Source organism: Dermochelys coriacea, chromosome 1 (assembly GCF_009764565.3).
Source record: "Dermochelys coriacea isolate rDerCor1 chromosome 1, rDerCor1.pri.v4, whole genome shotgun sequence".
Classification (NCBI taxonomy): Eukaryota; Metazoa; Chordata; order Testudines; family Dermochelyidae; genus Dermochelys; species Dermochelys coriacea.
This window is the reverse complement of record NC_050068.2, coordinates 198,961,099-198,973,303: the sequence shown is the minus strand read 5'-3', so window position 1 is coordinate 198,973,303 and position 12,205 is coordinate 198,961,099. Positions and strand designations below refer to the sequence as shown.

At 45.2% G+C, this 12,205-nt stretch overlaps 1 protein-coding gene across 3 annotated transcripts in view; it reads left to right on the top strand.

Annotated features, from left to right (window-relative positions):
• ST3GAL6 (ST3 beta-galactoside alpha-2,3-sialyltransferase 6) overlaps positions 1–12,205 on the top strand; it is a 77,416-nt gene that overhangs the window by 47,756 nt on the left and 17,455 nt on the right. For all 3 annotated transcript variants that reach the window (XR_006280143.1, XM_038374132.2, XM_043511495.1), the window contains one exon: positions 1,566–1,629. Coding sequence is in view for 2 of the 3 variants with exons in the window: in XM_038374132.2 (XP_038230060.1) it covers positions 1,566–1,629 (64 nt within the window). In the remaining variant the exon portion in view is untranslated. The remainder of the gene's footprint in view (positions 1–1,565; positions 1,630–12,205) is intronic.

Below are 12,205 nucleotides of genomic sequence, written 5' to 3'. Positions count from 1 at the left end.
AAGAGATATATTAGAAATAGAAAAAGTACAGAGAAGAGCAACAAAAATGATCAAGGGTGTGGAACAGCTTGCATATGAGGGGAGATTAAACAGATTGGGACTTTTCAGCTTGGAAAAGAGGTGACTGAGGGGGGATATGATAGAGGTCTATAAAATCATGAATGGTGTAGAGAAAGTAAATAAGGAAGTGTTATTTACTCATAACACAATGACTAAGAATCACTAAATAAAATTAATAGGTTGCAGGTTTAAAACAAAAGGAAGCATTTCTTCACACAACACACGGTCAACCAGTGGAACTCATTGCCAGGGGATGTTGTGAAAGCAAAAATTAGAACTGGTTTCAAAAAAAAAATTAGATATGTTCATGGTGGGTAGGTCCATCAGTGGCTATTTACCAAGATGCTCCGGGATGCAACCCCATACTCTGGGTGTCCCTAAGCCTCTGTCTGCCAGATGCTGGGACTGGACAACAGGGGATGGATCACTTGACTGCCCTGTTCTGCTCATTCCCTCTGAAACACCTGGCATTGGCCACTGTCAGAAGACCGGATACTGGGCTGGATGGACCTTTGGGCTGACCCAGTAGGGCTGTTCTTATGTTCTTGAATTCTTATGGTGTAGAGAGATAAGAGTCAAGGACTACTAAATTCTCATCCCAGCTTTGCCACTCACTTACTGTGTGACCTTGGGCGAGTCGCTTAAGTCCAGACTTTTAAAGGGATTTAGGCATTGCATGTGCAGCATGACAAGGCCAAGTGACTTAGACAGCTAAGTCCCATTTTCAAACATGATATAGGCATTTGTAGCCAGATTTTTAAAAGTGTTTAGGCATCAAAAGATATAGATAGGCACCTAAACACTGTTTAAAAATCTGGGAGGAAGACCATGGGATTTAGGCTCTTAGTTGCCAAAATCACTTGAAAATGGGTCATAAGTGCCTTGCAATGCTGACTGGAGCAATCCCTATATACCTTTAAAATTCTGGGCCTTAATCTCTCTGTGCCTCAGTTCCCCATCTGTAGAATAAGGGCAATATCATTTCTCTATTTCACAGTCATGTTGGGAGGATGGATACATTAAAGATTTTGTGGCACTCAAATGATAATGATAATCAAAAGCCATTCAATTACCTTAGATAGATAAAATGGCTAACAGCGGACCTTTTAAGATGCCATTTGCGATTCTGGTCCAGGATTCTGGTCCATATTTACTGTATTCATCTGTGTCTAGTAGTCTCAGATCTGTAGTCTCTGAACATGAATCCCATTCTGTTCTCAGATGCAAGCATGCACGGGAAAGGTAAGGCAGCTGTTTATCCTGGAGGAGCTGTAATAAAACTGTATTGTGAACTAACATATAGTCTTAAATTATGGCAACGTTCTGATTCTATTTTCTGGGCAGACAATGAATGAACAAAAGCTATTCTAGCTAAAAATGCTGTGGTCAAGGTGACAGGTTTCAGAGTGGTAGCCATGTTAGTCTGTATCAGGTATGTTTATTTCTGCACTGTGAAGCACTGACCACTTTCATTTGAAACCCTTTTTTCACTTTCTGCTTTCTAGAGAGTTATTTTCACCTAGCCCTTTCAAGACTGCATAACTGTGGACTGTTCAGTGAAGATGATGGGTGAGGTTGTTTTTTGTTTTTGTTACTGTTCTTGTGTTTTACAATGTAACTGTCAGTCAGAAAGTGAGATCAGTGGAGTTATTCTGGATATACAGTAGTTTGACTGAGATCAGAATCTGATCCACTGAATTTTATATATATATATGGTCCCAATGTATAATTAAGCCCAGTTTTAAATTCAGGTAGGGTCAACGTTCAATAATTATCTTCTTATGCGTGAACTTAGAATCTTGATTTTGTTCTGAAGAGGATTTAGGGGGTTGCTAACTGAATATGGGCCCTTTGCCCTTAAAGTCTTATTGACCTTAGGGAATTGCAGTTACCCCTGAACCCATATTATCACTTTCCTATTGAAAAGTCTGAGTGTAAGCCAGACTAAGAAGATTTTAGTGCCAGTTCAGAAGGCATGGTTGAGGTGGGTTTTCAACAGGTCACCAACAGTGGCCATGTCTATAATGGGGAAATTTACAAAAAAAAAAAAAAAATACAAAATACAAAAATAAAAAAATCTAGTGGTTCTAATACAGATTCAACTTCATTAGTATGTGCCTAGTCTCTTCCCTTATGTTGAGCCACGAAAGACTGTCTCTGGCAATCCAGTGATTGATAGGGAATGGGGACGGAATGGAACACAATCTGTAGATTGCTCATTGACTACAATGTATTAGGTTTTAGCCTTTGAGGTCTTTTGGATGGACACCACTTTTTCTGGACTTTGATTTCTTAGTAGGGTCGCATATTTTCAAACTAGCTAACCACACTCAATCACCAAGCAACATACACATCATTGTACCCCATGCACCAAACAAGGTGTAGTTACCATATTTCTGGTTAAGGTGGAAAGTACTACATAAGTTTTGATACAAAGAATATTAATGCTTATTGTACTTTATTATGTTTATGTCTCTTTGTCCTCAAAGAAATTAAGCTATAAGTTATTGCTTTGCATCAGAATGCAAAGGAAATATTTTAAACATACTGCTTGGACTCTGTATATTGTAACTTAAGAAACTGGGGGAAAAGCCCAAGCTTTAGCTTATCTTAGGCCCGTTTTAAAGATAGGAAAATGGTCATTTTTAACATTGCACCAATTTTTTTCCACCAGGGAGTTCTCAATTTAAAAATAGCCCTCCTGTTCTCACTTACAGGTGGTCTGACAACAGGCAGTCTCAGTCAGGGAGGTGAGGATCAAGGGCCAGATTTGTAAACTATTTAGGCTCCTAAGGCTGCCTGTTCCCACTAGTTTCCTATCTGCATCTTCAGATGCCGATGTACTTTAAAAAAAACCTGGCCCCTAGAGACCAGTGCAGAAGCTGCTCATAGAGTAGAGGAATGGCAGCTACTTAATGGCAGAAGACTTTGCACATTGAAAGAACATGCTGCTGCTCAGTGGCGTCTTGAAGGAAGCAAACCCACAGATGTTGCTTCAGAAGATTATTATATTCAGTAGTGTCTATGGTGACTATGTCAAGAGTCTTTTAGTCATTTTGGTAGCAGAGCAAAACCAGGTAGCAAAATTAAATTTAGCAATTCTCACTTTAGATCAAAAGTAATACAGTGGTTGTTTATCCCTTTAATGTTGTTCTCCACTCAAAATTTGGGGTGTGTGTGTGTGTGTGTGTGTGTGTGTGTGTAAGTATAATGTTTAGAGGGTTTTTTTCATTTTTGTTGCAGTATTCTAGATTGTGTTTATACTACTAATCAGTAGTGTGGTTACTTAACAGGCAGTAGTTTAAATAAGCCTAAGAAAAGCCTAAATGACTAGGTGCTACATATTCTATTTTAACTAATCTAATTTGTTCGGTATGTATAGAGCATGAATCGCTATAGTATCTAAGACAGGGGTGAGCAAACAACAGCCCACAGGCCACATATGGCCCACCAGCCGTTTTAATCCGGCCCTCAAGTTCCCACTGAGGAGTGGGGTTTAGGGCTTGCCCCGCTCCCATGCTCCACCCAGGGAGCAGGGTTAGGGGCCGCTCCATGCGGTTCCTGGAAGCAGTGGCATATCCCTGCTCCAGCTCCTACGTGTAGGGTCAGCCAGGGGGCTCCACACGCTGTCCCCGCCCCAAGCACCACTCTTGCAGCTCCCACTGGCTGGGAACCACAGCACGAAGAGCTGCCTGGCCATGCCTCTGCACAGGAGCCAGAGTGGGAACATGCTGCAGCTTCCGGGAGCTGCTTGATGTAAGCGCTGCCTGGAGCCTGCACCCCTGACTGTCTCCCGTGCCCCAGCCCCCTGCCCCAGCCCTGATCTCCCTCCTGCCTTCTGAACCCCTTGGTTCTAGCCTGGAGCCCCCTCCTACATCCCAAATCCCTCATCCCCAGGCCCACTCCAGAGCCCTCACCTCCAGCTGGAGCCCTCATGCCCCAGCCCGGATCCCCCCTCCCACACCCTGAACTCCTCATTTCTGGCCCCACCCCAGAGCCCTCACCCCCAGCCGGAGCCCACACCCCGACCCCCAATTTCATGAGCATTCGTGGTCTGCCAAACAATTTCCATATCCAGATGTGGCCCTAGGGCCACAAAATTTGCCCACCCCTGAACTAAGAGTTCTGAGTATATGTGTACATGTATATAAGATACTGTAGTATACAACATTAATCATTGAAAAGAATCCTCAAAAGCCCTATGTAGAACAGCAATTAAGTAATTAAACAATTTAGTATTACTGCAATTTAGCCTTGTTTACTCAAAATATACAGTGATTTTTCCAGTAATCTTTCTCATTCTGGTTCAGACATTATGTTTGTATAAAGTGGACCATGGCCATGAAGACATGTACCTCAAATCAATATAAAAATAAGCAAATTATATGGGATACAGGTAAAATGGACCAGAGTAAACAGGGGAGGGAAATGGTGTTGTTTTTTTTTTATAGTGATGCAGTTTTGAAATCCAGTCTTAACTGAAATGCATATTTTGCAAAAGCCTATTTCGCAAACCCTTTCTCAAATTAGTAGTCCTATTGAAATCAGTGGAATTACTGACTTGAGTAAGGGTTTTCAGATCTGAGCCATCGCTTTGAAATGCTGCATTGCATGTACTTTCAAGCATGCCAATTCCTTATATGGGATACTTATATTCATGATACTTGCATGTTCTCTCATCAGAACTCTTATTCAAATCCTGGCTTCCATTAGCAATAAAAGTAGCTACTATAAATGCATTATGCAATAGTAAACATTTCTTTTCCACCCATCCCTTGCCAAATAGCCTCAAAGAAAATCATATAAACTTCTTCACAACCTCCTGTTTAGGGAGGCTGAGATTACGCAGTGAAATAGTGGAATGAGTCTATCTATTTTGAATGCCATGCTTAGGAAGGAGCTCTCCCATAGTACTTTTAAACTTTAAAGGCCTTGCTTTCATTTTAAAATTAGTCTTTTAACATTGGAAAATGCAAGAAGAGGCACTTTACAATAAATTTAAATATTTAAATTAAAATTAATCTTTTATAACTTCAAATTAAGAGGCTCCCCAGCATGATAAATCCAAGATTGTGTGTGTGTGTGTGTGTGTGTGTTTGGAGAAAGGAGACATTGCTGGACACATGAGTAACCCAGATATTAATATAACAGAGCAGTGGTCCTTTAGATTTCTGGTCTCCCAATGTGTTGGACACAATTATTTATCCCCCTTCTCCCACTACCTCCTTTTTAAATATGATATTAGTGGACAGACAGTACTTGAGGTTCAATTTACAGCAGTTATGGTTAACTCACAGCACACTTACTGCCAATTAACTATTAAGTGTACTTGCTAAAATGTCCTAGGAATGACTAGCTTAAAAATGGCATATTTGATACCTGGAGCATGGTCTTAGCAGCCCATCTGTTTCCACGTCTGCACTGGAAGAAGTTGTCCTTTAATCAAAGTGTCTCTGATCAAAGTTTAGTCCTGTTACAGATGTCTCCAGTAGTCTCTGCTACATACCCAAGGCTTCTATGAAACAGAATCAGGCCAAGAGCAGAACATATCTACTATAAAGCAACAACTATACTGTATAATTTTAATCCATTTGCTTAAACCATTTCTATCATCTCTCAAAAGTAGACAGTGATCAGATGCTACTGCACACACTAGATAAGGAGGATAAAAATAATGTAGAAACAATTTGCATATGCTAGACCTCCTGTTGGATTTAGCCTATTCAAGCCCCTTAGTATAGGCAGAGCTGAAAAACTGGTCTTCATGATTTGCGTGGTGATAGTTGTTGGACTCTGTACTACTGTATAGAACATCAAAGTATAATCAATCCACAAGTGACTTAGATAACCAACTTCAAAGTTCTGGTACTTCAGATAGAAGAGCACAGCAGGGTGCGGTGCGCATCAGAGAAGCTTTGAAAACCAGTTTCATGACTGGCCAGGCTACGGTGAGAAAGTTCTGTTTGTTTCTCCTTGAGGAAACCCCCCACCCCTTGGTTCACTCTACTTCCCTGTAAGCTAACCACCCTCCCATCCTCCCTTCGATCACTGCTTGCAGAGGCAATAAAGTCATTGTTGCCTCACATTCATGCATTCTTTATTAATTCATCACACAAATAGGGGGATAATTACCAAGGTAGCCGAGGAGGGGTGGTGGAGGAGGGAAGGACAAGGCCACACAGCACTTTAAAAGTTTAGAACTTATTGAATGCCAGTCTTCTGTTACTTGGGTAATCCTCTGGGGTGGAGTGGCTGGGTAGCCGGAGGTGCCCCCACCGCGTTCTTGGGCGTCTGGGTGAGGAGGCTATGGAACTTGGGGAGGAGGGCAGCTGGTTACACAGGGGCTGTAGTGGCGGTCTGCGCTCCTGCTGCCTTTCCTGCTGCTCAATCATACGCTGGAGCATATTAGTTTGATCCTCCAGCAGCCGCAGCATTGAATCCTGCCTCCTCTCATCACGCTGCTGCCACCTTTCAGCTTCAGCCCTCTCTTCAGCCCGCCACTTAGTCTCTTCAGCCCGCCACCTCTCCTCCCGGTCATTTTGTGCTTTCCTGCACTCTGACATTGTCTGCCTCCATGCATTCATCTGTGCTCTGTCAGTGTGGGAGGACAGCATGAGCTCAGGGAACATTTCATCGCGAGTGTGTTTTTTTTCACCTTCTAATCTTCGCTAGCCTCTGTGAAGGAGAAGATCCTGTGATCCTTGAAACACACGCAGCTGGTGGAGGAAAAAAAAGGGACAGTGGTATTTGAAAAGACACATTTTATAGAACAATGGGTACACTCTTTCACAGTAAACCTTGCTGTTAACATTACATACATAGCACATGTGCTTTCATTACAAGGTCGCATTTTGCCTCCCCCCACCACGTGGCTAACAGCGGGGAACATTTCTGTTCAGCCATAGGCAAACAGCCCAGCAGGAGCAGGCACCTCTGAATGTCCCTTTAAGAAAAGCACCCTATTTCAACCAGGTGACCATGAATGATATCACTCTGCTGAGGATAATACAGAGAGATAAAGAACGGATGTTGTTTGAACGCCAGCAAACATACACTGCAATGCTTTGTTCTACAATTATTCCCGAGTATGTGCTACTGGCCTGGAGTGGTAAAGTGTCCTACCATGGTGGATGGAATAAGGCTGCCCTCCCCAGAAACCTTTTGCAAAGGCTTTGGGAGTGTATCCAGGAGAGCCACGAATACCAGGGCAAATTAATCATTAAACATGCTGGCTTTTAAACCTTGTATAGTATTTTAAAAGGTACACTCACCAGAGGTCCCTTTTCCGCCTGGTGGGTCCGGGAGGCAGCCTTGGGTGGGTTCGGGGGGTACTGGCTCCAGGTCCAGGGTGAGAAACAGTTCCTGGCTGTGGGGAAAACCGGTTTCTCCGCTTGTTTGCTGTGAGCTATCTACAGCCTCCTCCTCCTCGTCTTCCTCATCTCCAAAACCTGCTTCCGTGTTGCCTCCATCTCCATTGAAGGAGTCAAACAACACGGCTGGGGTAGTGGTGGCTGAACCCCCTAAAATGGCATGCAGCTCATCATAGAAGCGGCATGTTTGGGGCTCTGACCCGGAGCAGCCGTTCGCCTCTCTGGTTTTCTGGTAGGATTGCCTCAACTCCTTAAGTTTCACGCGACACTGCTTTCGGGGTCCCTGTTATGGTCTCTTTCCTTCATGCCCTGGGAGATTTTCACAAATGTTTTGGCATTTCAAAAACTGGAACGTAGTTCTGATAGCACGGATTACTCTCCCCATACAGCGATCAGATCCTGTACCTCTCGTTCGGTCCATGCTGGAGCTCTTTTGCGATTCTGGGACTCCATCATGGTCACCTCTGCTGATGAGCTCTGCATGGTCACCTGCAGCTTGCCACACTGGCCAAATAGGAAATTGAAATTCAAAAGTTTGCGGGCCTTTTCTTGTCTGCCTGGTCAGTGCATCTGAGTTGAGAGCGCTGTCCAGAGCGGTCACAATGGTGCACTCTGGGATAGCTCCCAGAGGCCAATATCATCTAATTGTGTCCACAGTACCCCAAATTCGACCCAGCAAAACCGATTTCAGCGCTAATCCCCTTGTCGGGGGTGGAGTAAGGAAATCGATTTTAAGAGCCCTTTAAGTCGAAAAAAAGGGCTTCGTCATGTGGTCGGGTGCAGGGTTACATCGATTTAACGCTGCTAAATTCGACCTCAACGCCTAGTGTAGACCAGGTCTCTGCCAGAACACGGGCTCTGATCCTGAACTGGGCCCAACCTGTGCTCAGTGCAGCTTGGAAGACAAGGTGCAAAGCCAGCTATTCCTTCCCACAACTCTGGGGCTGTCCAGCTACCAACCGATTCCACAGTGCAAAGAAGAGCAACTTCTGACCTGAGGGGCCATTTCAGCAGCCAGGCATTGCTGAGGTGAAGGAATGCCCTGGTCATGGCCCCTAAACCAAAGATTGGGAAAGGGGTGGCATGAAAATTGCTATGGGAGTTCTATACCACTTGGGGATTCTGCTATAGAGGATGAATCATTTATTGGCTGGTTAACCAAGCTTTAAGGACCCTTTGTATCATCAGAGCAGCACAAAGCAGCCTTAATGGATGAGAGAGTGATGTCTGTAATTTTTATTCCTTCACACCAAACAACCAGAGAGAATAATAAAAAAACAAACAAATGGGGTGAAGGGAACGGAGGAGAGAAACAGTGGAGAAATCCACACCTGTGAGCTAAAGTTCTGTTCATAAGTGAGATTAGTCCATCACACTGGCAAAAATCTTTAGGGCCAGATTCTCAGCTGTGCTGACTTCGGAATCTGAAAAGCCGAGAAGAACAATGGGACAGGAAGCTCTAATCATGCAAATAACAGACATTAACTACTATTTATATTTCCTGGGATATCAGGGTGGTGTGATCTATATTGATCACTGAAAGAGGCAGATGGCTGCTGTTGGCATTTGAAAAACTGACTGGTCAAAGGACAGATTATTATGATGTAACCGATTCGCATTGTTAGTGCTGCTCAGAGTTCAAAGTGGAAAAACAATTGGTGGAAATGTACACATCTCTCTCCCTTGCTGTGCCCCTTCCTTTTTGGTTTCTCCCCTTTCACCTTCCTCCTTCGCTCACTAGCCTTCTATCTCTTTCTTTTCTTTCCATCTCTTAGAGGCTGCCTTTCTGCTTCCCTTCACTTCCCTTTCCCATGCTGTTACTCTCCTACAACCCAGCTGGCTCACTTTAAACCCTGTGATATAATTCGGAACAATGGAGCAGAATTAAGAGAGAGGACATTTTTCCATCCCAATTTCTCCAGCAATGAAGGGGGTCCATCAAACTCTGGGATACATTCATTTGCTTCATTGCTCAGGATATCTTAAAACTAGATTGGACAAACAGCTGGAAAATCTACTGTAGGGAGTTGTCTGTGTGTGTGTTGGCTGCGTACTCAGCAGACTCTGATAGAACTGCCCAAGAAGACCACAGTAGTGAAGGGGTCACACGACCCACTTCCAGACAGGTCACCCCGCCCCAGAACTCGCCCTGATTGGTCAAATCTCCTCTCTGGACGAAACCCATCCTGACTGATAGAGGGCAGTGGGAAGAGTTGTTAGAGGGGTCACATGACACACCTTGCTTCCGGTCATGTGGCCACCTCCCCCTGCCCTCTACCAATCGAGGGGTTTCAGCTGCTGGGGACCACCCGTGAGAGGATATTTGACCAATCAGGGCGAGTTGGCTGTGTGTGTGCTCCACCAGATTTATTGGTGACAAAGCACAGTTTTAGCACCCGTAGACTCGAAAGGGATATTAAGACATATACGCCCGTTACAATGGAGCAGCTCAGTGAATGGCGGGACTTTCTGTTCCCCACTTGGGTGGACAAAGACACATCCTCTGTGACCCCTCTTTTTATACACTGATAGAAACAAGTTATATATTGCCCTTCTGATGTGGTTAGTTACCATCCTTTACCTTGTACATGTTGGTTTGATCAAAACATCTCTATCTGTCACCCTGACTTTATCTTTAGGAGGGGTCAGTGTGTCCTATGTTATCTTTGGGGAGTGTGCTTATACCATACTTGGCATTGGGGTGTTCTGATACTAACCTTCTGGAATGTATTTACATGAGTGTCCTGTGCCTAGCACTTCTTAGGGCTGGTTGCGTTTTTGCAATACCAGCCTTGTTCTTGCCAGGTTCTGTGAACTTGCAAATAGGCTTTTTTTGTAACAGGGCCTGACTTCTGCTCACAGCCTGACTTTTGCTGACTTTGCTTTATATCAGCGGGGCCTGACTACTTTAGTTCAGGCCTTACACCTTATACCAGGCCTCATGTCTCAGACTCTTTCTTTCTTTCTATTACAGCCTGAAAAGATGGATAAAAATGACTAAACAGGCTTTCTCCATCTCTAACTTCTGTGATGCCAAACCACACTGAATTAGGCCATTAGCTGGATGTTTCAGCTAAAATATTCGTCAAGGAATCAGTTAATTATATTAACATTCAGATGGTCATCATTGGGGCCCTACCAAATTCATGGTCCATTTTGGTCAATTTTACGGTCGTAGGTTTTTAAAAATCGTAAATTTCATGATTTCAGATATTTAAATCTGAAATCTCACACTTGTAATTTAGGGGTCCTGACCCAAAAAGAAGTTGTGTGTGGAGAGGTGTTGCAAGTTTATTGCAGAGGTGTTGCGATACTGCTACCCTTACTTCTGCCACCGCCAGCAGCAGCGCACTGCATTTGGAGCTGGGCAGCTGAAAAGTGGCTGCTGGCCGGGAGCCCAGTTCTGAAGGCAGCGCCACTGCCAGCAGTGCAGAATTAAGGATGGCATGGTATGGTATGGCCACCCTTACTTCTGTGCTGCTCCCTGCAGAGCTGGGCCATCAGTCAGCAGCCATCACTGTCCGGCTGCCTAGCTCTGAAGGCAACAGTGCAGAAATAAGGAAGGCATGGTATGGTATTGCCACCCTTACCTTTGTGCTGCTGCTGGCAGGGTGCTGCCTTCAGAGCTGGGGACATAGCCAACAACTGCCACTCACTGGCCAACCAGCTGAAAAGGCAGTGCAGAAGTAAGGGTGGCGATACTGTGACCCCCTCCACTCCTTCCACACAGCCCCTTTTGGGTCAGGACCCCCTGTTTGACAAAAGCTGGTCTTCCCCATGAAATCTGAATAGTATAAGGTAAGATGGGTGGGCAAACTATGACCCTGGGGCCGCATCTGGCCCTCCAGACTTTTTAATCCAGCCCTCGAGCTCCTGCCGGGGAGCAGGGTCTGGGGCTTGTCCCGCTCTGGCACTCCAGCCGAGGAGTGGGATTGGGGGCTTGCCCTGCTCTGTGTGGCTCCCGGAAGCAGCGGCATGTCCCCACTCCGGCTCCTATATGAAGGGGTAGCCAGGAGGCTTTACACGCTGCCCCCGCCCCAATCGCCGCCCTCACAACTTCCATTGGCCGGGAACTGCTGCCAATAGGAGCTGCAGTGGTGGTGGATGTAGACAGGACAGCGTGCAGAGCTCCTGGCCATGCCTCCACATAGGAGCCAGGGGGGGACATGCTGCTGCTTCTGGGAGCTGCTTGAGGTAAGCACTGCCCAGAGCCTGCATCCCTGCCCCAACCCTGATCCCCCCCTCCCGTCCTCCGAACTCCTCTGTCCCAGCCCGGAGCAACCTCCTGCACCCCCAAACCCTCATTCCCAGTCCCAGCCCAGAGCCCTCTGCGGCACCCTGAACTCCTCATTTCTGGCCCCACCCCAGAGCTCTCACCCCCTCCTGCAGCCCAACCCCCAATTTCATGAGCATTCATGGCCTGCCATACAATTTCCATACCCAGATGTGGCCCTCGTGCTCAAAAGTTTGCCCACCCCTGGGGTAAGAGCACACAAAAGACCAGATTTCACATGCGGAGACCAGATTTCATGGTACGTGACGCATTTTTCATGGCCATGAATTTGGTAGTGTCCTAGTTATCATTAGGCTTCTGAGCTAATACCCATTGCAATATGTGAGGCATGTCACACCTTTCTTAGATCTATTGATTATTTGTTTGTAGAATGGTGAAAGTGACCATGAATTTGTTCGCATTTGGAAACCTTTCTTCACAACTGTGAAAGCTAGAAGAATTATTTCCTTTTAATGAAAGTTTAGAGTCTGTGGAAATTGCT